Source organism: Mesocricetus auratus, unplaced genomic scaffold (assembly GCF_017639785.1).
Source record: "Mesocricetus auratus isolate SY011 unplaced genomic scaffold, BCM_Maur_2.0 Super-Scaffold_100003, whole genome shotgun sequence".
NCBI classification, from domain to species: Eukaryota; Metazoa; Chordata; class Mammalia; order Rodentia; family Cricetidae; genus Mesocricetus; species Mesocricetus auratus.
In genome coordinates, this window is record NW_024429188.1 from 8,093,958 (window position 1) to 8,119,081 (window position 25,124).

The following is a 25,124-nucleotide window of genomic DNA, read 5'->3' on the forward strand; positions in this document are numbered from 1 at the left end:
GCTGCTCAGAGTCCAAGGAAGCAGATAGACTCTTTGCTAGGATTGGAGGACTGCCTGACCCTCGCTAACTCATTCATTGTCTTGTAGGGGGCTCTTCTGAGTACAAGATCAACAACAAAGTTGTTCAGCTACATGAATACAGTGAAGAGTTAGAGAAGTTGGGCATTCTCATCAAAGCTCGTAACTTCCTTGTCTTCCAGGTGGGTTATTTAAAAAAAAAACCAAAAAAAAAACAGGGTCTCACCACGTAATCTTGGCTGCCCTGGAACTCACTATGTAGACCAAGCTGACTTCAAATTCACAAAGATCCACCTGCCTCTGCTTCTGAATGATAGGATTAAAGGCATGCACTACCATGCTCAGCAAATTACTTTCATTTTTTATCCTTAATTTTTTTTAATTGGAGGTTTTATGCAATGCATTTGCATTGTTTCCACATTCCCTCTTTCCCCTCCAACTCCTGTGTCTCCCTAACCACCTCCTCTGGAATTTATGACCTCATGGATAGATAGGTAGGTAGGTAGGTAGATAGATAGATTTTCTTAAAAGATATTTATTTTATATGAATGGGTGTTTTGTTTGTATGTATGTATGTATGTGTGTGTACCACATGTGTGGTGTGCCTGGTGCCCACAGTACAGAAGGCAGCATCAGACTCCCTGGAATTGGAGTTACAGATGGTTGTGAGCCATCATGCAGGTGATGGAAAGTAAATCAGAGTCCTCTGCAAGAACAGCAAATACTCTTAACCACTGAGCCATTATTCTAGCCCCTATATTTGTTTTATTTATTTACATACACACCTCTACTGAGTCTGGTTAGTATTTGCCCTTATTTGTATGGTTTTAGGGCTGAGGTCTTGTTCCTGTGGGGATGGGGTGGGCAGTGGGGGCAAATGGTTCTCCCTCTCTTAGCAACTATCAGAGTTTGAAAGTTTCCTCTATCCATATTGGTATGTCCATTGGTGTTCTTCATAGGTCTTGTGGTAACAGCCATATGTTAAGAGTTCTTGGGAGCACCATCTTTGTCCTGTCAGGAAGAAACTATTATAGACCCTCAGGCTTCTATAATCTTTCTGCCCCCAGCTTCTGAGATGTGCCCTGAACCACAGATGTAGGGGCTGTGTTATAGATGATGCAGGGCTGGGCACACTATGGTTACTTCTTTTCTGCATTTTGATCAGTTGTGGATCTCTCTAATTATCTCTGTTGGAAAACGAAAAGAAGCTTCTTTGATGACATGTAAAACTTGTACCTACCTGTGGGTATATGGAGGAGTATTTAGAAGCCAGCTGGAAACTATTACTTTAGTAATGTGATAGTAGTGACAACAGTTGGTTCTTTTCTGTGCCCTCCCCCTTTTTTTTGTTTTTTCGGGACAGTGTTTCTCTTGCAGTAGCTATGGAGCTAGTCTTGAAACTTGCTCTGTAGATCAGGCTGGCCTCGAACTCACAGAGATCATCAGCCTGCCTCTGCCTCCCGAGTGCTGGGGTCAAAGGCGTATACCACCAGCACTCAGTTCTTTTTCTTTTTTTTAAAGACAGGGTCTTACTATGTAGCCCTGGCTGGCCTCCTGGGTCCAGGGATTAAAGGCATGTGCCACCATGCCTAGACTGTGGGCATTTAAAAATTAGCTTTATTTATATGTGTGAGTATTTTGCTTGCATGTCATGGAAACCAGAAGAGTATGTTGGATCCCCTGGGAGTAGAGTTACAGTTGGTTATTCGCTGTTTGTTGCCGTTCCTATCCCAGCTAGGCCTGCTTTATGTCCATCTCTGTGTGTTTCCCCTAGACATGTAGCACATTCTTTAGTGGGCTTTCTAATTCCATTCTGGCCTCTTTCAGTTTCCTCCTCAGCTGGGTTAGTCTAATAAGGACACAAGTCTTTTTTCTCTGTCTTTCTGTAAAGCAATTCAGTGATTCCTTCTTGTCTTAAGATGGTTGTTCTTAAATTGTAGTACCTAGACCAGCGGTAGGAGCTCCACTTGGGAATGTTACAAATACACACTGTTACAAATGCACACTCTTAGGCTCCATTCTAGAGAGACGAGCTAAAGAGACTCTGAGCACGGTTTGTGCTATACCAAGCTTGAGGTTATTGTGAAGCTAGGGAAAGTTTTAGAACAGTTGACTTAGGATGAGAAAACAAATAACCAAGCCTGTTGTTCAGAAAACCTATCATTTGATTCTTTCCTACCTTAGTAGCCTTGTCTTCCAGTAGTCTTTTCCTCAGTTTTGTACTCTAACCCAATTAAACCACTTGTTCAGATTCATTTGGTGTTTTGGCATGCATGCCTTTGCTTGTTCATTTTCCTGTATGCCGAATTGTGGGATAACCTTTTCGGGAGGCATGGGAGGTGGTGTTTGAGGTACTAGGTATTAAACTCAGTGTCTCTCATGTGCTATCCCCAGCCTGCTCTCCTCTTTTCTTGGTTAGTTTTCCCATATATTCCAAAGTCAGCATAGATGTCCCCCATGTAAGGCCTTCCCAAATAGAATTTCCTAGCTAAATTTTTTGCCTCTCAAGCTTGAATTTTCTGGGCTGCTTTAGTCATTGCATACAATATACCACTGTGTTACCTTCTGTTTGTCTCTTTGTGTTCAGAGGCAGAGAATGTGTCATTAGAGCCCAGTATGACTGACGTGGTGGCCCAGGCCCATACTCCCACCTAAAGCAAGACAATTTTACATTTAAGGTTTGCCTGGGCTACAGAGAAAGTTCAAACCCAGCCTAGACAATTTAGTGAGTCCCTGTCTCACAATAAGAGAAGTAAACAAAGGCAGGGAATATAGCCAGGGGAGGAGTACATATTGACCTTTAATCCTCAGTACTTACTCTGTTCCCTTCAAATGTGGCACAGGTTGGGCTGAGGAGGGCTGATAAACTTTTGAAGTGGGCAGGGTGAATTGAGCTAGCAGAGGTCTAAATGGGGCAGTGTGTTTTGACCTTTATCAGGGTGCAGTGGAGTCTATTGCCATGAAGAACCCCAAGGAGAGAACAGCTCTGTTTGAAGAAATTAGTCGCTCTGGGGAATTAGCACAAGAGTATGACAAGCGAAAGAAGGAAATGGTGAAGGCTGAAGAGGACACACAGTTTAATTACCATCGCAAGAAGAATATTGCAGCTGAACGCAAGGAGGCCAAACAAGAGAAAGAAGAGGTTGGTGGCCTGGCTGCCTCTTAGATCCAAGAGACTGAAATAAAGGCAGTGCCTTACTGATACAGCCCTGTCCCCCTTTCTGTTTGCATAGGCGGACCGCTACCAGCGCCTGAAGGATGAGGTGGTGCGAGCTCAGGTACAGTTGCAGCTCTTTAAGCTTTACCATAATGAAGTGGAGATTGAGAAGCTTAACAAGGAGCTGGCTTCTAAGAACAAGGAGATTGAGAAGGACAAGAAGCGGATGGACAAGGTAGAGGATGAGCTGAAGGAGAAGAAGAAAGAGCTGGGCAAAATGATGCGGGAACAGCAGCAGATTGAGAAGGAGATCAAGTAAGAGACACTTCTGGGCCTGTAACTTAGGGGAAACTAGGCAGCTGTGCTATTCTCTTGGGATCCTCCGAGCTCAGAATCTACTATTGATACTAGTTTGTTTTTCTTCCCCTTGACCAGTCATGTTTCTTGACTTTCAGTTAATACAATAGAATATTAAGAACTCAGGTGCTAAGAACTGGGCAGTAAGGTAGCTCAGCCTTGACATAACTCACTGGCTAAAGATGCTTGAGGCCAAGCCTAGTGGACCCATATGATGGAGGAGAGAACTGAGTCCCACAAATTGTCTTCTGATCTCTGCGTGTGGGCACACATGTGCCCACATATACACTAACTAGTGTGTGTGATACAAAGAATTAAAAAAAGAATAAAATTGACAGGTTAGCAGGTAAGAGGAAACAGTGGAAAGTACAGGTGTTAGATGACCAAGGGGGCCATCCTAGAAGAGTAACACTCCCTAGAAGCTTAAACGACAGGGGTGTGAAGTGATTTGATCAGAATGAGGCAGTTCAGTAAACATAGGGTATTTGTGGAAGTTTTTAATGAGAGACCTGTCTTACTGTTGACTTCAACCTGATGGGACAGTGTTTTGACATTTACCAAGGTTCAGTGAAATCTGGACCCTAAAGAGTTGCAAGGGTTGATGCAGGGGTATTTTGTCTTTTGGGGGTGACCAGAATACCAGGATGATGGTTGTAATTTAAGAAAAGTGGCGAATGAGAGAAAGACACCATGCAATAGAGTTCAAGCAGAGGGGCTTTTTATTAGGGAAAGGGATCATAAAAAGGGGAAAGGGAAGCAGGGAGACCAGCCTCAGGAGACAGGAGCAACAGGAGAGAGGAGAAAGGAAAGAGGGGGAGAGAGGGAACAGATAGAAAGATGTAGGGACAGAAAGAAAGAAGGCTGGGAGGTAGGCAGGGCCCTTTTAAAAGGAAACATAGTGAATAGGCACAGGTAGTGTTCTTAGTGGCTGCAGCTGAGGGTGTATCCTGTCAGAACTCCAAGGACAGGTCAGTACAGATGCCTGAATACTAACAATGGTAGGTTCCAAGAAGTACTCAAACTGCACCCTCCTGGGTTTTTCTTTTTGTTGTTGTTTTGTTTGTTTTGAGGATCTGGAAGGCATTAGGCCCTTGTTTTTTAAGGTATTTCCATGAGGTTGGCTGGGAATACATAGGTCCCTTTTGGGATCAAAAGTCTGGGAGCCTCCCATCTGCAGGGCTAACTGTCTCTTTTCCCTCTGGTAAAAGGGAAAAGGACTCAGAGTTGAATCAGAAGCGGCCCCAGTACATCAAAGCCAAAGAGAATACCTCCCACAAAATCAAGAAGCTTGAAGCAGCCAAGAAGTCTCTGCAGAATGCTCAGAAGCATTACAAGAAACGTAAAGGTGACATGGATGAGCTGGAGAAGGAGATGTTGTCAGTGGAGAAGGCCCGACAGGAGTTTGAAGAACGAATGGAGGAGGAGAGTCAGAGTCAGGGCAGAGACTTGACCCTGGAGGAGAATCAGGTAAGTCTTGAAAGGCTTACTGGTAAAAAGATCAGTGACTTAAACGTATGCTGACTTAGTAACCTCTCCTCTTTTCCTGTTCTTAATTAACACAGGTAAAGAAATACCACCGACTGAAAGAAGAAGCTAGCAAGAGAGCAGCCACTTTGGCTCAGGAGCTGGAGAAATTTAATAGAGACCAGAAAGCTGACCAGGACCGTCTAGATCTGGAAGAGCGGAAGAAAGTAGAGACAGAGGTAGGCAAAAATAGTGGATGAGGTGTGGGGGTGTTGCTCAGTGGCAGTGTGTGCTCAGCATATTTACCCTGAATTTAGTTCCCAGCATCAACAAGCAAAAAGATCAGGGGTGATAATCCCTAAATAAGAAAATAATGATAGTCTTAATAACAACAGAAGTTTATATCTGTCGGGCAGCTACTGTGTGATAAACACTATGTTTTATGTATATTCACTTATTTAAGTTCTTCCTTTATGGTTGCCTTTAGGGGATAGTTATCCTCACTTTCCAAACAAGAAAACTATCACAGTGGTGAAGCAATCTTCTTAATAATAACAGTAATCCCATAATTACTTAGCTGCAGGCTTAGGATATGAACCTAGGAAGGCTGACTCTAAAGCTCACACTGTTACCAAATACACTTCACTTACTGCTACTGTAGTATCAGTAATAAAGATAGAAAGTTCTTATGTTATCCTAAGAGCCTATAATGTTCTAGGCATTCAGCTAAACACTTATTTTAAATATTTAAAGGAACATTGTTGGTATTAGTATTAATGCATACCCTGTTTTATTTTTATTTTTTTGGTTTTTACGAGACAGGGTTTCTCTGTATTGTTTCGGAGGCTATCGGTCCAGCCCGGCCTCGAACTCACAGAGATCCGCCTGCCTCTGCCTCCCGAGTGCTGGGATTAAAGGCATGCGCCACCACCACCCGGCGCATACCCTGTTTTAAGTACTTAATATTCTGTGAAGTGGGAATTACCTATATCTTACAGATGAGACAGCAAGATCAGAGAGGACAGTGAAGCTTTACTTGGCTTAGGTTTGAGCCTTAGATTGGTGAGGAAACTTGGGCTGGATACAATACTTTTGAGAGTTGTTTTTTTTTCCCCCCAAGACGGGGGTTTCTCTGTGTAACTTTGTAGATCAGGTTGGCCTTGAACCCACAGAGATCCGCCTGCCTCTGCCACTCAAGTGCTGGGATTAAAGGTGTGCGCCACTACCTCCCAGCTCCTTTGAGAGATTTTAGAGCTCCTGGAAGCCCCATCTATCAGTAGACTGGACTTTGTATGTGTTTCTGCTTTCTTTTTAATTTATAAATTTATTTTATATCTTGACCAAAGTTCCTCCTCTTCTTTCTCCCATTCCCTCCCCCACCTCCTCCCTCCCTCTCTCCCAACCCACTCCTCTATTTCTGTTCAGAAAGTGGCAGTCCTCCCATGGATATTAACAAAACATGGCATATCATGTTGCACCTCCCCATATATTAAGACTGGCCAAAGTGACCCAGTATGAGGAGTAGAGTCCCAAAAGCCAGTCAGAGTCAGAGACAGCCCCTGCTCCCACTGTTAGGAGTGCTGCAATTACATAAGCTACAAAACTGTGGCATATATGTAGAGGGCTTAGGTCTGTCCCATACAGTCTCCCTGGTTATTGGTTCACGCATACTCTGTGAGCTCCTGTGAGCCCAGGTTAGTTGATTCTGTGGATTTTCTTGTGATGTCCTTGACTCCTGATTTTTTAATAGGCCTCCTGCATTAGTGACAGATCGTGTTGGATTGTTGGAATTTGGGATGAGTGGGGTCAGTAGGGGTGTAAGCCAATACCACATGGGCTTGGGTTAGCTGGCTCACCCTCTAATAATGAAATGTATTTATTGCCCAGGCCAAGATCAAGCAGAAGCTTCGGGAGATTGAAGAGAATCAGAAACGGATTGAGAAGCTAGAGGAATATATCACCACTAGCAAGTATGTGGCCCTGCAGTCCTCTCTTCTCCCTCCACATCTCAAGTGTTTATCCTGCTCCTCTTTAGGCAGGTCTACCAGAGTCCTCCAGTCACAGATAGTATCTCACCAGACAGGCTAACTCTTGTGTTTTCTTACTTTGCAGGCAGTCCCTAGAGGAGCAGAAGAAGCTGGAGGGAGAATTGACAGAGGAAGTGGAGATGGCCAAGCGTCGTATTGATGAGATCAATAAGGAGCTGAACCAGGTGATGGAGCAGTTGGGGGATGCGCGCATTGACCGGCAGGAGAGCAGTCGCCAGCAGCGAAAGGCAGAAATAATGGAAAGCATCAAGCGTCTCTACCCTGGTTCTGTGGTAAGACTGGAGGGGGCTCTTTCTGAGCATGTATTCAGTCTCACTGTCAACTTTCTCAGTCACCCTATGCTGTGTGACAGGCTTTCTATGGAAAGGCAGGATGCACACATATCTACTCACTTCAGAAAGGGAACCCACAGCAGAACTAAGTAATGGTTGCACTAAAGCCCAACATGCTGAACTAATGAGTTTTTACTGGGATTACTAACAGGAGTATGAGTGAGGGGTAATTTAAAAGAGAGGAATGACTCAAAAAAAGCAGCCATGTCACCAAAATGCCCACTCCAATGGCAGGTGACAACTCACAAAAGTGACAACCCTGGAGCTCTTGGCACAGCTTTCAGACAGCTCAACAGTTAAAAATCTCTTCTTTCTTCAGCTGTCTGTCAGGGACTCCTCCTGCAGCAGCTGTCTACTTCTGTAAAGCTGAGCAAGGCCTTCTAGAAACTTGACATGTTTCCACTTTCCCAGACACGAAACTAAAGTGTCTCCGAATCTCATGAGGCTCCTGCTCCCTTCTGGAGGGAGTGCCAGTGTAGAGCAGACTGCTGTAGAACACTCTGTGAAGACAGGGTAACTAGTCCTACTTTTATATCTGGGAAAATGGGAACTCAGCTGAAATGTCCTAACCCAAACAAACATAACTTGGATGGGTGAGATGGTTTAGAGTTAAGACCATTGTCCACTCTTCCTGAGTTCGGTTTCCAGCAGCCATGTGATGATACACAATCTCTGTGACTTTAGTTTTAGGGAATCCGGCACCCTCTTCAGACACACATATATGTAGACAAAACACATACATGTAAGATAAATTAAGACATAAAGAAAAGTATAGCTTATGAGAGAACTGCTGTTCATGTTCAGTGTTTTTGTTTGTTTGTTTTTTTTTTCTTTTTTGGTTTTTGGTTTTTCGAGATAGGGTTTCTCTGTAGCTTTGGAGCTTGCCTGTTCTGGAACTCACTGTGTAGACCAGGCTGGCCTTGAACTCACAGAGATCTGATTGCCTCAGCCTTCTGAGTGCTAAGATTAAAGACATGTGCCACCACTGCCCTGCTGTTCATGCTCAGTTTATCCTGACTTTTCTTTTCAATTAAATTTATTTACTGGTAGCTAGAGAGGTGGCTCAATGATTAAGAGCAGTTGCTGCTTGCCGGGCGTTGGTGGCCTATGCCTTTAATACCAGCGCTCAGGAGGTAGAGGCAGGCAGATCTCTGAGAGTTCGAGACCAGCCTGGTCTACAAGAGCTAGTTCCAGGACAGCCTCCAAAGCCACAGAGAAACCCTATCTAACTACAGCTTCAGGCGATCCATTACCTCTGGTCTTTGAGGGTATGTACACATGCATGCAAACACATAACTACAAATATTAAAAATAAAGTTAGTGTGTGTGTTAGTGAGTACATGTGACATGACAAGCGTGGATCCAACTTGTTCGAGACAGGGTTTCATGTTGGGTTTTACCTTTCTTTTTTTTTTTTTTAAAGATTTGTATGTTATGTTTCGTCTTCATGTACTATGTACATCACATGCATATCTGGTGCCTGCAATGTTCAGAAATCATCAGTCCCCTGGAACTAGAGTTGTGGATGGTTGTGAGCCTCCACATTGGTGGTGCTCTTAACCATTGAGACATCTCTGAAGCATCATGGTTGTTTTTCTGCTGTCTATGCCAGGGTAGCTGGCCCACAAGCATCCTGGAATTCTCCTGCCTCCATTTACCATATCCCCATAGAAACCATTAGGATTGTGGATAGTGTGCTACCATATCTATTTTATGTGGATATGTCAGATATGACTGCCTAAAGCTGTCCCAGTGACTTTGGAGCCAGAGTAGACTTTTCCTATATTTATGGGGTCTGCTGTGTGAGATGGGATTAAAGCAAAGTGCTCTTCTGCTCTCACACAGCCAATAAACGCAGCACTTCAATTACCAGATGTGTGTATGCAGGAGTTTCCCGCACACCAAAAGTTCTCCAGTAGACTCTAGCTGTGTGTCTTATAATCCAATTCTGACACTACTGGAGGTAGCATCAGATAAGATACCATAGGTTAAGGGCTCAATCCCATAAAATGGCCTTTCACTTCAGTTTGCAACTGCAAGCCTAGACTGTGACTTGTGGTTCTGACCATATGACTGAAAATTAAGTTTCCACAACCTACTCCATTCTGTCTGTGCATGTATGAAGATCAGAGGACAATTTGCAGGAATCAGTTCTCTCCTATAATGTGTGTTCCAGGAATTGAACTCATGTCATCAGGCAATTGCCCTCACCTGCTGAGCCTCCTTTTGAGTTATCTAGAAGCTCCCTGAATCAATCAGTCAATTGATTAATTTTGAGACAAGGTCTCTATATACTTCTGGCTGGCTTGGAATTCATTATGTGGACCAAGCTGTTCTTGAACTCAAAAGAATCTGCCTGCCTCTGCCTCCTGAGTTCTGGGAGTAAAGGCATGAATAGCCACACTCAGCATGAACATAAAACATTCAATGTTTTTGGTTGTTTGTGTTTTCTCTTTATATTTCATTTTAATTGTGGAGGTGTCTGTGTCTTGTGTTTCCATTTGTAGGTATATACTTGTGAATGAGGGTGCCCAAGGAGGCCAAAAGAGGGTGTCAGATACTTTGGAGCTGGATTTGCAGGTGGTTGTGAACCATCTGACATGACTACTTGGAACTGAGTTCAGGCTCTCTGCAAGAGCAGCAAGCACTCTTTAACAGCTGATTCATTTCTCCACTCTTGAGCTTTTGAGTTTGGGGGGATGTTGATTTATAATCATAATAGATTAAATCATTGGCTATTGGTGATCGACTCAACTTTTAGACATCTTTTCCTCTTAGGTATGGGACAGGGGACTAGAAGGCCCGATCTAATCCTGCCTTGGTCTCTATTCTATAATAACTAGCTCTCACAGGAAAGTTATGTAGTAGTAGTAGTCAGTGATCAGTCAACTCATTATGACTTTAGGTTTTGAAACTGTATCAGGAACCTCAGTCTATGGCTAAAAGCATATGCCATAATATCATAGTTCTCCCTTGGACTTTGAACACAAATATTTTACATCAAAACAACCATAAGGTCAAAAGATACACTGGTGGGTCTGGAAAGATGGCTCAGAGGTTAAGAGCACTGGCTGTTCTTCTAGAGAACCCTGGTTCAATTCCCAGCACCCTGCTAAAAATAATGAGACCTTGTTTTAAAAACAGAAAAATTAACTTGTGTATCATTCAAAAATGTCTTCTAGGGTGAGGCTGTTAAAGCTTGTGGCCTTTCAGTTGATCTTATCTGAATTCAAAAGCAGTCTTAGGAAACCTGTAGCTTCACCTTTTAAATGTCCGATATAATTGATGCTAGAGACAATGTGATTTCTTTGAGCTGCTTCTGAGGTGTTAATTGGGTCTTCCATCATGTAGCATGTTTATTCAGTCCCTAATCCTCCTTTAACCAAACTTCTGTCTTTGGAAGGAACATTAAAATTGATCACTGTACTGGTCTAAATTGCTTCTGGCTATACAAGTCTAACAAGTGCCTCCTCCCAATCCATTCCCATTTTATTGGTATTATACAGGTGCAAAAAGAGAGGACTGACTTCACAAATAAGCAGCATAGATGCATTCATTGTTCCTTATACAGATTATTATCTTATCTTTCTTTGTGAACTAGTAATTGGGATTCCTAAGCCTTATGTTTTCCCTTCTTTACTCAGTATGGCCGCCTCATTGACCTCTGCCAGCCTACACAAAAGAAGTATCAGATTGCTGTGACTAAGGTTTTAGGAAAGAACATGGATGCTATTATTGTAGATTCAGAGAAGACAGGTCGGGATTGTATTCAGTATATCAAGGAGCAACGTGGAGAGCCTGAGACCTTCTTGCCACTTGACTACCTGGAGGTATGGCTTGTGTGGTGGCGGTTAAGTTAAGGCAGTGTTGAGGGACACCTCCCCTTGGCTTTATATTAATAAGATTCTTCACACAGGTAAAACCTACAGATGAGAAACTCCGGGAGCTGAAGGGGGCCAAGCTAGTGATTGATGTTATTCGATATGAACCACCTCACATCAAAAAAGCTCTGCAGTATGCTTGTGGCAATGCCCTTGTTTGTGACAATGTGGAGGATGCCCGACGCATTGCCTTTGGAGGTCACCAACGCCACAAGGTATGACCCTCTTTTCCCAGGTTGGAGCTGGACAGGTACAGTACTGGAGATTCCTATTTTCACCATCTCCTCCATCTCTTCTCTCTCCTGTGTGTAGACAGTGGCACTGGATGGAACCCTTTTCCAGAAGTCAGGAGTTATCTCTGGCGGAGCCAGTGATCTCAAGGCAAAGGCACGGCGCTGGGATGAGAAAGCAGTAGACAAACTGAAAGAAAAGAAAGAGCGCTTGACAGAGGAGCTGAAAGTAAGTGACAAGTAACAGTGATCCTTCAGAGTAGGCTTCCTAAGCTCAGCTTGGCCACTTAACACATGACCCTTTTTTCTTGTCCTCTAGGAGCAGATGAAGGCGAAACGAAAAGAGGCAGAACTACGTCAGGTGCAGTCTCAGGCCCATGGGCTACAAATGAGACTCAAGTACTCACAGAGTGACTTAGAGCAGACCAAGACAAGGCATCTTGCCCTGAACCTCCAGGTAAGGCCTGGTCTTCATCCCTGTTCTCCAAGGCCATCCTAGGTTGCACTGAGGATGGGGAATTATCCAATTTCCTTCCATTCTGTGCAAGATAGAATGGCAGAGTCAGACACTGGGATGGGGTAGGAACATCCAGATCTTCTGTCAGCTGTATTTATTCCATTAGGTAACTTATTTACCTTCTTTGTCAATTTTCTCATCTTCATCTACCAAATGGAAATTACTGTCTATTTTATATGGTTAGTGCAAAGGTAGAATGAGTTAATATCTATAAAGTTCTTAGAACGGTAGGCACTCAGTAGATGTTAGGTACTATTATTAATGCAGTTCATTCAATGAATATTGGAACTTCTAAAAGTCAGTTGAGCTGAGTGGTGGTGGCACATGCCTTTAATTCCAGCACTCAGGAGGCTGAGGTAGGCAGATCTCTGTGAGCCCAAAGCCAGCCTGGACTGCAGAGTAAGTTCCAGGACAGGCACTAAAGCTACAGCGAAGCCTTGTCTAGAAAAACAAACAAACAAAAAAGTCAATTGAGAGTGAGCAACAGGGCCATTATAGTAGCATACATATGCCTATGGTCCCAGTACACTGGAGGCTGATGTGGAAGAATAGAGAATTCAGGGCCACTCTGAGCTATGTAGTGGGATCACATCTCAAGGGAAACAGACAAAAACAGTAAGAAGAATTTCAGTATCTGTTGGTTGGGGTATATTAGCATGTTCTTTGGTAATTCTATATTTTCCCAGTTTACCCAAGCTAGAGGTATTACATAATACCTAGATTCATCTTCTTCTGAAAAGCAGTCCAACTTGTAAACTATATTTGACCCAGGGGTTATCTATATGGGATTGTGTACCTACAACTAATGATATTTACGGTGCACCCAGCCTTATGGAGTAAAGGTTTTAGAACTTGACTGGGGTATTGGTGCTAAGTCGGGCTTTCTTGCTGACCATGGGGCTGGTACTGGCAAGGAAGTTCTTTTCCTCCACAGATTCTAGTCTCTTTCTTTCAACCTGTTTTTCTGTAGGAGAAGTCTAAGCTGGAGAGTGAGCTAGCCAACTTCGGGCCGCGCATTAATGATATCAAGAGAATCATCCAGAGCCGAGAAAGGGAAATGAAAGACTTGAAGGAGAAGATGAACCAGGTTGGTAGCAGATGGACTATGCCAGGCCAGCATGTTTATCAGGAAAAGACTAGGTTTAGAAGTAGGACTTCAGCTAATAATGCCTCTGCCCTCCCCGACTTTTCCCTCAGGTGGAAGATGAGGTGTTTGAAGAGTTTTGTCGGGAGATTGGTGTGCGCAACATCCGAGAATTTGAGGAAGAAAAGGTGAAGCGGCAGAATGAAATTGCCAAGAAGCGGTGAGTGAATGATTGTGGGATGCATGCCTGCAGCCTGACATCCTCGGGAGTCATGTGTGTCCTAGGGCAGTGACCAATTCTTAGAAGCGTGCAAACTTATTGTAGGGGGGCCAGAAAGAACAGCGAAATCAGGTAGATAACATGCCAGGATAGTGGGTAAAGTGCCAGCTTTAAATCTGGTTTACCCGGATTAAAATCATTACCTTGGACAATAGTTTTTATAAAATAAGACAATAGTGCCTATCTTGTGGCATTGGGGGAGGATTAGATGAAATGATCTTCTTTTAGATTTATTTTATGCATTTTATTTTGTATACAGTGTTCTGCCCGCTTGTATGCCTGCAGGCCAGAAGAGGGCACCAGATCTTGTTACAGATGGTTGTGAGCCATTATGTGGTTGCTGGGAATTGAACTCAGGACTTTTGGAAGAGCAGCCAGCGCTCTTTATCCTCCTAGCCATCTCTCCAGCCCCTAGATGAATAATCTTTGTGAATCATTCAGTATAATAAGTAGCACCTACAAAGAACAATAAATATTATCTTTTTTTTTTTTTTTTTGCTATTATCCTTGAGTATTGGAGGCTAATGGAAAGAAGTTCCATGCTGGAGAAGTAACTAAAAAAGAAGCAAGACCCCCTCTCCCTCGTTTTATTGTATATTCTATTCTATCTCATCTTATATTGTATTTACCTTAGGTTTTTTAAGGTGCAATCTCCCCCTTGCAGTGCAGGCCTCCTTATTTTAGTTCATTTGTGGCATGTGTGCATTCATTCATTCAATACTTTTTTTGGTTTTGGTCTTTTGAGATAGTCTTGCTTGGAACCCTGGTTGCTCTAGTACTTACTATGTAGCCCTGACTGGCTTAGAACTCAACAATCCTCCTGCCTCAATCTCCCCAATGCTGGAATCATAGGCATGTGCCATTATGCCTCACTTTAATAAGCCTTTTGAACATCTACTTTGTACTGAATTTTCTTGTGCTAGATATTGGAGGAGGTAAGGGAAATGTAGGTTAGGCAGATGAACATGATAATAGTCACCACTGAAGGAGGTCACACCCTGGAGGACCCTGGGTCTCAGTTAAGAGTTCATCTAGAGGCAGATATCTAGTAGTATATGCCTGTAATCCCAGCTTCTCAGGATTCCAAGCTCAAAACCAGCCTTGAATACAGTAAAAAAGAAAAGAGTGCTGAAAGTGTTATTCAGTGGTAGAGCACTTGCCTTTAGAATAGCATGTCTGAGGCCCCAGGGTTCAGCCCTTAGCACCACCGTTTCTATAGTAAATATTCGTTGCTTTCCTACTGCAAGCTAGGTTCAAAGGATATAAAATAGAATCTCAGTGAACTTACAGAGTTCTTGGGGGAAAAGTAGATGATGAACTTCAGGACAGAATGGTTGGTCAATAAAGCTAAAAATTTCACAAAGACAAATAAGAAACCTAGTAAAAAGTGGCAAAGAAAGAAGGATTTGAATCTCTGCAAATTGTAGGCATTGTTTGATTTCTTCATCAGAGAAATGCCAGTTAAAATAACATAGTAGTAGTATTTGCTGAAGATGCCTTCTTTAGTATACGGAGGTACACATACATACTTACTTGCTCTGTGGGTGTATGTTCCAGAGAATCTTACTACAAGATCAGAAAGGGACACGTTTGAGGCTTGTTCATTTGGGCATAATGTGTATTATTGAGTTGTTAGGGGCAATATAGATGGCTACCTTTGGGATATACATAGACTTGAAGTATTGTAGAGCAGTTCAAACAAGAATAGATCTATAGGCAGTAACATGGACAATTTACAAATCTGTTATGGATTGGAAAAATGAATGATGCATTTGTGTAAATTTTAAAACAGTGATGTTTTGTAAGGATGTGAATTTTAAGACTTGTTTACTTGTTTTTATTTGTGTGTGTGTGTGTGTGAGAGAGAGAGAGAGAGAGAGAGAGAGAGAGAGAGAGAGAGAGAGAGAGAGAGAGAGAATATGCCATGCATGTGCTAGCACTTGCAAAAGCCAGAAGATGGTGTCAGATTCCCTGGAATTGGCATTATAGGATTATAGGTGGTTGTGGGCCACTTGGTTTGTTTTCTGGGAACGGAACCCAGGTCCTCTGGAAGAACAAAGTGCTTATAACCACTGAGCTGTCTCCCTAGCCCAGGATATATATCACTTTGAGACATGTATTCACAGTAAGGGGAGATAACGTAGAAACCAAAGGGTGAATAAAGGAGATAAGGAAAGGGTCTTGCTTAGAGAGTAATGATAAATCTGGTTATCAACTGTGACATTTGACTAGTGCAGCTCATCTGAAATTGTAAAAGGAAAGAACCAACAATATGTTGCAGAAACTTAGAACCTGCCCTGAGCTATCAGGAAAGGCATTAAAAGAACAAGAAGTGGTGAATTAGAGATCTGAGGAGTGAGTAGGATTTAGCCAGCCAAGCAGGGACAAAAAGGAGTTCCAGCCAGTAAGAACAGCATGCTTAGAGATGTGACAGAACATGCCTTGTTCTGAATACTAAATAGTTTTGAATGCCTGGAACATAAAAACCGGGTCAGGAGGAAGGCAGGGGAGGTGGAAAGGTCAGTAGGGGCCAGATCACCAAGGGCTTTATGAGTCATACTTAGGAGATTGGCCTAAAAATTACATACCTCAAAATTGTAGAGTTAATTACATTCCTTTTGGATTATAGTGACTAATAGGTTTAAGCTGCTAGCATGACGTCTGGCAGCATCTATCACAACTATATTGAGAATTGGTGGGGCAGTTGGAACCTAGCCCTGCTTGGCTGCTAGTGTCTATAAGCTGTTAAAGTACTTTGAGTTTCTGAAGAGGTAAGGGAAAGGACAACAGCAAAACAGCAGGGACTCAGGGTTTTCTTCCTCTTCTTACACTACCAAAGCTCTGCCCCTTAGGAGCTTCTAAAATCTTGGGGCAGAGCTCAGGATGCTAGAAAGACTCAAAAACTTTGAGTAAAAATGAGCTATTACAGCCAATATTCCTCACATTGATGATGGCTAAAATCTACTGAGTGGTTACTTTATGCATATTAACTCAATAACAGATGAGGAATATGCAATATAGAGAACATAACTGAGATTGCACTACATCCAGGTGGAAGAATTGGGATACTAGCTTTATAAGCCCACTACATTATACTACAGTGATGGCATACAGGAAAGAGCATGGATTCTGGTGTTAGACTTGGATTCCAGTCTCATATGTGATATTTGCTTAGCTGTTAGCTCTGTGGCCTTGGACAAAGTTTTTTTTTAACCTCTTAGCCCAATTTCCCTGTATAAAGTAAGGGTATTTAGGCCTAGTTATGGGAGTTGTTGAGTACGGAAATAGAGATAATCTAAACTCATAACTGATGGTTTTAGATGAACCTTGTTTTTTCTTTTTATGTGTCCTAGTAAATTGAGAAGGTGCTGGAGTCTCCAGTGTTTAAAGGGGGGATAGATGGAATTTGGCTTAGATTCCTCTGTCTTATACTAGAGTTCCAGCTTCAGAGCACAGTTTGTGCATGTGAATAGGCAAGCCATGGTGACTGAGACTCGACGGTAACTCAGAGGCCCTGAGCTAAGTCTAGTTCCTCTTTCTTTTTACAGCTTGGAATTTGAGAATCAGAAGACTCGCTTGGGCATCCAATTGGATTTTGAAAAGAACCAGCTGAAGGAAGACCAGGACAAAGTGCACATGTGGGAGCAGACAGTGAAAAAGGATGAAAATGAGATAGAAAAGCTTAAGAAGGTAAGGAAAGAGAAGTCAAAAGACAGGGGAAAATTGGAATAGATATGATGCACGCAAGTATAATACCTGTAATTTATACATTTTTCACTTAATAAAAACCACCAAGACCTTAATAGGGGAGAAGTGAGTATGTGACATAAACATCCCAAAAGACTGAAATAGCTCATAAACATAGTTTTTTTTCCAGGAATCAGAGAAATACAAATTAAAGCAGCATTGGGTATACTTTAGTTCCTATCACTTTAAAATTTACGAGTTTATGTCTATGTGAATACATGAGCGCAGGTGCCCATGGAGGCTCAAGGCCTCCGATACCTTAGAACTGGAATTACAAGCAGTTGTGAGCTGTCTAATGTGGAAGGCTGGGAATTAAACTTGGGTCTTCTCTAACAGCAGTATGCCCTCTTAACTGCTGAGCCACGTCTCTCCTGTCCCACATTATCTAAGTTTTATTTTACATTGCATGTATATGTCCGTCTCTATGTGGTTATGTGTACATGTGTGTCAGGGCATGCACATGTGTGTGTTGGTACCCTCAGAGGTCTGAGATGTTGGATCCCTTTGGAGCTGGAGTTACAAGATAGTGTTTTGAACTGTCTGATGTTGATGCTGAGAACTGAACTCAGGTCTTTTGAAGAGCAGTACACCCCTTTAACCACTGAGTCATCTCTCTAGATAGTGTTTGGAAGTGTCTGATGTTGATGCTGAGAATTGAACTCAGGTCTTTTGAAGAGCAGTACACCCCTTTAACCACTGAGTCATCTCTCTGGCCTCACACAATCCAAAAATTGAAACAAATCCATAACACTTCTCATTACCTCATGGCACAGGAGACCAGTATTCTAGTTCCAGGACAACCAGGGCTATGTAGAGAGGCCTTGTCTCAAAAACATTGTGTGTGTGTGTATTTATAGTGCCTAACCAAAAGCTAAGACAAACATTAACCAACTAAATACTGGAAGAATCAATAACATTTGTATTTTTTGTTTGGTTTTTCAAACCAGGGTTTCTCTGTAGCTTTGGAAGCTGTCTTGGAACTCAATCTGTAGACCAGGCTAGCCTCCAACTCACAGAGATTGACCTGCTTCTGCTGGGATTAAAGGAATGTGCCACCACTGCCTGGCAAAAATTTGATTTTTGAAAACGGTAACTTGTACTTTTAATAGATGTTAGAGAAAAATGATTTAGAGAAGGTCAGCAATTGTCTCAGCCTTTAATCTCTTAGAACTCTATCCTAAAAACCTCAAGGGACTGGCTTGACTGATTATTTTCATATTTGTGATCAGCATATGGTCTCACCAGCCAGCTGAGTGAGCCATAGGGTATTTTCATTATTTCATACACCCAGTATTTGATAAAAACAAGAAATTGGATCAGTATAGGTTAAATGCCTGGCTGACAACCAAATCTAATCTCTTAATACTCATTTTTTCTTTAGCTCTTCTACTTTGTCAACATAAGCTTTTATGCATTTTCCTTAGCAGCTCTACTGATTCTGTTTCACCTTGCCTTTGAGTTGTTCTGTGTTTATGTTGCCCCCAGTCACTCGTTTGTAGTGGCTGTAGGTGAACAGCATTTCATCATCTGCTCACTTCATCCTGAGGTGTATAATACCCTCAACAGCTTTCTCAGGCTTAGCCTGAAACAAGCTGGTGGGGTGGGGGAGGGTGGGTAAGGATCCCTGGGAGCGCACAAAGGTGAGGAGCCGGAGGCAGCAGTGAAAGAATGGGCAGGCAAGTACCATTAGAGGCATAGCTCCAAGTGTCCCGACCCTAAATTCTGATTCGCCACATAAACTCAGTGCAACAGCTGATGTTTTAGTGACACACAGCCATCTCATGGTATGACTATGCTAGTGTCTGCTGTAGTCATGCTGTTTGGCATGCCTGTCTTGCTGTGCTTTGTGTGGTGGCTTTTCTTACATTCTTTTCTCTTTAAATTACTGTGAAACCCTTGTTCCGTATAGCGTTCCTTCCTGAGGTGATTTGGTTCTCTTGGTTTGAACATATCATTTGACTTTTGTATCTGCCTTATATTTGTTCCTTGTGTATTTTCTTCATTAACTCTTAGTGGTCTAGAATAGTGTTACTTGAATCTTTCATGCACTTGCAGATTAGGTAGTAAAATAATGGGACAGGACTAAATTTACATCTGGATGCTCCAAGATAGTGGAATTATGTGACTTTTTACTTTATTTTGAATAGGTTAGCAGAAAGATACCAGAATAGTATGCCTTCCTTTGCTGCTCACAGGAGATTGTAGGAATCCCTGGCCCCCAGCAGAAGAATGCCAGTCTCTTGTATAAAATGGTGCATTGTTTGTCTGCAAGATATGCACATCCTCTTGAATGCTTTAAATCATCTTTGTATTATATCTAATGCAGTTTAAGTAGTTGTTATACTTTATGATTTAGTGAATGACAAAAATAACTTAATAGTCAATACATTTTGAAAAAGACAAACAACAAGAACAACAACAAAAGAGTCTCACCATTTATCCCTGGGTGGTTGAAACTCTATGTAGATCAGGCTGACCTCAAACTCAGAGATCCAATTGCCTCTGCCTCCTGAGTGGGGCACTAAAGATGTGCGCCTCCACACCTAGTATAGTACAACTTTTGGCCAAATATTGATGTTCCATTGAACACATGTGGATACAAAAATCTGTGTATATAGAAGGCTGACTGTCAAAGAATTCCAATCAGCCGGGTCGTGGTGGTACATGCCTTTAGTCCCAGCACTTGGGAGGCAGAGACAGGCAGATCTCTGTGAGTTCAAGAACAGCCTGGTCTATAAGAGCTAGTTCCAGGACAGCCTCCAAAGCTACATAGGGAAATCCTGAAAAAGAACTCTGATCCATGAAAATTTATCAGTTATTATGTTGCCATAGTTTGCTTTAGCATTCTATGTGTTTATTATTTTTATAACTTATTTGAGAATTAAATTGCAGATGTACTTTCTTTTCCTTTTCTTCTTTTTTTGTGGCAAGGTCTCATGTAGCCTATGCTGACCCCAAACTCAATACCTAACCTCCACATGCTGAAATTATAGGCATGTAGCATCACACAGCTTTTTTTTTTAGATTAAAGAGGGGAGGCAGGGAGGAAGGATTTTCTTTGAAAAAATTAGAATGTGGGCTGGGGAGATAGCCTCCTAGCATTTAAGAATGTATATTGCTCTCACTTGACCCAGGATCAGTTTTCACTGCCCACATCAGGTGGTTTACAACTAACTAACCAGCTCTAGGTGGGTCTGATGCCCTCTTCTGACCTTTGAGGATACCTATATACACGTGACACACAATCACACATACAAGTAAAAATTTTGTTGAAAAGATTTTGAACCAGAATATTTAAAGTAAGACTGCAATTCTTGTTTTGTTGACCACTCTCAATCCTAGTCTCTTTCTAGAGGTAATCCCAGGTTAGTGTCTATTCAGAAAATAAACTGTATTGCCTATGTAAGTTTAAATATACAAATGTTGAGGTCTGGGGAGATTATCCATTTGTTAAAGAGTTGGCTAGACAAGTTCAGACCCCCAGCACTAACATAAAAAGCTGAGTATGATGATGCACTCTTGTCGACCCAGTGCTGGGGAGGCAGAGACAAGAGGATCAATCCCTTGACCTGGTTCACTGAGAGACTTTGTGTTAAAAAATAAGGTGGAAGGGCTTGAGAGATGGCTTGACAGTTAAGAGTGTATACTGGCCAGGCAGTGGTGGTGCATGTCTTTGATCCCAGCACTCAGGAGGCAGAGGCAGGTGGATTTCTGAGTTTGAGGCCAGCCGAGGCTACAAAGAGAAACCTTTTCTCAAAACAAAATAAAAAAAAGTTTTTACTGTTCTTTTAGAGGTCCTGAGTTTGGTTCCCAGCACCTGGGTTACATGACTCCCAGTTGTCTGTAACTTCAGCTCCAAGGCAGCCAATGACTTTGGCCTCCTCGATTGAGTACCTACACTCACATGAGCATACTCAACACGCATAAACATAATTAAAAAGAAAACGAACCTTAAAAAATATATTATGGATGACACTTGATATAAAATTATGGCATATACATGCATATGAGTGAGTATGTACACACACCCCCTCACATACCTAAAAGAAAAATAAATACAGATATCATGCTGTATGTGACAAGCGTTTTGATTTGGAAAAATTCTTTAAAAATAAAACATTGAACTGGTCGATGGTGGCACGTGTCTTTAATCCCAGCACTTGGGTGGCAGAGTCAGGTGGATGGATCTCTGAGTTTGAGACCAGCCTGGTCTACAGAGTGACTTCCAGGACAGCCAGGCCTGTCTCAAACCAAAAACAAGAAAAAACCATTGATTTTAACCCTAAAATTGTTGGTAAAGTGAGGAAATACGGTAGAATATTTACATCCTTGTAGTTGGGGAAAGCAAGCAGATGATTTAGGGAGGGAGAAAAGAATCTGAGGGGTTGTGTGAAAGCAGAGGTCATTGACACACAACTCCAGTGAACTGTCTTTTGGAAAGGTGGGCGCAAAAGGAGAAGGTCCCAAGCTGAATCTCTGCTTCTTGCTTTATTTCCCTGCTGGGACCAGGAGGAGCAAAGACACATGAAGATAATAGATGAGACCATGGCTCAGCTACAAGACCTTAAGAATCAGCACCTTGCCAAAAAGTCAGAAGTGAATGACAAGAACCATGAGATGGAAGAGATTCGCAAGAAGCTTGGGGGTGCCAACAAGTGAGTGGATTCCAGCTTGGGATGGGTGGAAGTAGGTGAAGCAGGCAGCTTTCCAGATTGGGTTCTTACCATAGCTACTTGGACCTTTTTAGAGAAATGACTCATTTACAGAAGGAGGTGACAGCAATTGAGACCAAGCTTGAACAGAAGCGCAGTGACCGCCACAACCTGCTACAGGCCTGTAAGATGCAGGACATCAAATTGCCACTGTCAAAGGGCACCATGGATGATATTAGTCAGGAAGAAGTGAGTATTGTGGTGGATGGTGGGAGTGGCCTGTGGACAACTAACTGGTGACGGGAGATGAAAAATGGCCGTGAAAGACAAGGCAAAAGATAGGACCCTGGGCAGAGCTATGAGGGATGGGAAGATGGAGGCAAAAGAGTGTGACGAGGTGACAGTAGCGAAGGCAGGCTTTGTTATGAGAGGAGCTGCGAGCTAGTGAGTGGTCAGGAAGACAGTGGAGCGATTCACTAGTTAATCTTTAGGACTTGAGCTTTTAGCTCTGTCGAATACTCAACATTGGTAGGAGCGAGGAACATGAGTTAAGAGCAGAGAAAGATGGGGAACTGAAGGCCTGAGACTTGACTTTGCTGCAGTGAGGGAAGTTGGCCAGAAGAGGGTTGGGTAGGGGACATCAGCAATGCAGAGGTAAGGAAGTTTAGGTGGAGGGGAAGGAGCTACGTCGTCAGAGGAGCCAAGGCATTTAATCGATAGGAAGTGAAAGATGGCAGTAAGGAGTAGGGAATTGTAACCGAGGGACTCTTCTCAGACAGCCTTTCAGTGTAATTCAGTAAAATATTTTCAACACTAGTATTTCAGATGCTGGTAGACCATGATATAACCATTCCTAATTCTAAGTATAGCTCTGCTAGCTGGGCATTGTCCTCACATTAGAAATGCAAAAACTTGATGAGAGGTAGAGCGCAGTTTTCAACTTGGATCTTCCTGTTGGTGTCTGCCTCAGTGCCATCTAGCAAGGTGCTTCCTCAAAGACATTGAAAGCTTCAAAGGAACCCCTAACCTCTAGAGGGATACAAATGACCAGTCTGCTCCATCTGCCTCTCCCTCCACCTCAACATTACAGGGGAGCTCCCAGGGAGAGGAGTCAGTGAGTGGTTCCCAGAGAACATCCAGCATCTATGCTCGAGAGGCCCTCATCGAGATTGACTACGGTGACCTCTGTGAGGATCTGAAGGTAAGAACCCTGGGTCTGGGAGGCATTGGCATCTTCTTAGCCTGTTTGGGGCATATGAAGTCTGTGGCTGAAAGGGAGAGAGCTGGCTAGGGAAGGATAACTGAGTTGGGAGCCTCTTGCCCCCTCAGTTGCCCATATCCCTATTTGTATGTATGTATGCATGTATACGTGTATGTATGTACTAACCTAAGCCCAGGTACACACAGAGTTTAAAAAGAACCTGTGCCGTAAGCATGTAGGTCTTAGTTGCTTCTCAGGGCTCTGCCCTGGGTACTGCCCTCCCTTACTGTTGGGATTATTTCTTCGCTGTCCTCACCTCAGCTGGCATCTCTACATTTGGTCCCACGGCTTACCTCAAACTCCAGCTTTCTTCCCCAGATCTTCCCCTTTGGTGTCTCTCACTAAGCTTGTTTTTATCCCCCCCCCCCCCGACTCTGCGTGATTGACTAATTACCGAGTTCTATCAGTTTTGCCTCCTAACTACGTTGACTCTTCTGTCTGGCTTGCTGGCTGTTGCTGCGTCATCTCTCAAGTGCAGAGCACTTCACACAGCTTCCTATGGGAACTAATCTCTACACTGTTTCCTGCTTTGTAGTCCAGTCCTCATTATTATGTCCAGGGGAATGTGAGTTTTGAAAGTGTATATGGAATTTCAAATATTCTTAGAAGGAAAAGGGTATGATGAATAGCAGGCACCAGTCACCTGTCTTCAGCAGTCGTAGCATATGGTCAATCTTGATTTTATAACCCCCAGCATGGGACTATTCTAAAGCACATTTGCAGCATTGTTATGTCCGTTATTACCTCAGCGTGTATCTGTGGAATGTGAGGGCTCTTAAGAAAACACACTATACTATCATACACAATAAAATAGCATGACTTTTTCTCTCTCTAATATTCAGTAAATGTTTTTGCATTGTCCGTGTCCAAGCCAGGATTGAAGTGTGTTGTCATTTGCTTTTCTATTGCTGGGATAAAGTACTAATCAAAAACAAAGCAGAGAGGAAAGGATTTGTTCAGGTTTGTCCTAGTTCCAGTCTGTCTTAGAGTTTCTATTGCTGTGAAGAGGCACCCTGACCATGGCAACTCTTCTAAAGAAAACGTCTACTTGAGGGTGGCTCAGTTACACTTCAGAGGTTCAGTCCCTTATCATCATGATAGGGAGCACGACAGCATGCAGGCAGCCGTGGTGCTGGAGAAGTAGCTGAGAGTCTTGTATCGTGCAGGCAACAGGGAGCCCATTGAGACACTGGACAGTATCCTGAGCATAGGAAACCTCAGAGCCCACCCCCACAGTGACACACTTCCTTTAACAAAGCCATACGTACTCCAGCAGAGCCACACCTCCTAATAGTGCCACTCCCTATGAGATTATGGGGGCCAGTTACATTCAAACTACCACACAGTCCATCATGGAAGGAATCGAAAGAAGAGCAGGGACTGGAGGCAGGAACTAAAGCAGAGGCCCTGGAGGAGTGCTGCTTACTGGCTTGTTCTTCATGGCTTGCTCAGCCTGCTCCTTACACAACCCAGCACCGCTTGCCCAGGGGGACACCACATTAGACTTGCCTACAGGTAATCTAATGGAGGCATTTTTTCAATTGAGGTTCTTCTTCCAAGATAACTCTGGATGGCATCAAGTTGGCAAAAGACTAACCAGGATGAAATGCAGTCTGCATATTAAGATTGGTCTCTGCTAATCTATAACTTTTCCTCTGGCTGTCTCTCAGTATTCCTCCCTTCCCCCCGTACTTATTTGTGGAAGAAACCATGGCATTGATCTTATAGGATCTCCTGCACTCTGTATTATGTTGGCGGATTATATTTCTATGGTATTATTTAGTTATGGTCTTCATTCCCCATATTTCCTATAAACTGGTAAATAAATGTAGCGTTTGAATTTGAGTTCTTGGTTGTGGCAGTGAGAATGTAGTATATGTGGTAGTGTAGAACTGTAACTTTCTGCATTTCGTCAGTAGATATTTGCTGTCATGACACAGTTCCTTGCACATGCTCACTTGCTCTCGGACTAGTTCTAGGAACCCCCCTCCACACTCAAGTCTAGCATTTAGTGCTCTAGCATTAAACATTCTCTTGCATACCTTATTTATTATTCATTTATTGAGACAGGATCTCACTATATAACCCTAGGTGTC

General features: G+C 42.8%; 1 protein-coding gene across 1 annotated transcript in view; it reads left to right on the top strand.

Annotated features, from left to right (window-relative positions):
- Positions 1 to 25,124, top strand: part of Smc1a (structural maintenance of chromosomes 1A) — a 44,045-nt gene that overhangs the window by 7,027 nt on the left and 11,894 nt on the right. Inside the window, exons 3-19 of the mRNA XM_005085905.4 lie at positions 88 to 200; positions 2,957 to 3,160; positions 3,252 to 3,490; positions 4,741 to 4,999; positions 5,095 to 5,235; positions 6,884 to 6,966; positions 7,109 to 7,316; positions 11,021 to 11,206; positions 11,293 to 11,472; positions 11,570 to 11,716; positions 11,807 to 11,944; positions 12,975 to 13,091; positions 13,202 to 13,308; positions 16,917 to 17,058; positions 21,625 to 21,770; positions 21,863 to 22,016; positions 22,858 to 22,968. Of these exons, the coding sequence (XP_005085962.1) occupies positions 88 to 200; positions 2,957 to 3,160; positions 3,252 to 3,490; positions 4,741 to 4,999; positions 5,095 to 5,235; positions 6,884 to 6,966; positions 7,109 to 7,316; positions 11,021 to 11,206; positions 11,293 to 11,472; positions 11,570 to 11,716; positions 11,807 to 11,944; positions 12,975 to 13,091; positions 13,202 to 13,308; positions 16,917 to 17,058; positions 21,625 to 21,770; positions 21,863 to 22,016; positions 22,858 to 22,968 (2,675 nt within the window). The remainder of the gene's footprint in view (positions 1 to 87; positions 201 to 2,956; positions 3,161 to 3,251; positions 3,491 to 4,740; positions 5,000 to 5,094; positions 5,236 to 6,883; positions 6,967 to 7,108; positions 7,317 to 11,020; positions 11,207 to 11,292; positions 11,473 to 11,569; positions 11,717 to 11,806; positions 11,945 to 12,974; positions 13,092 to 13,201; positions 13,309 to 16,916; positions 17,059 to 21,624; positions 21,771 to 21,862; positions 22,017 to 22,857; positions 22,969 to 25,124) is intronic.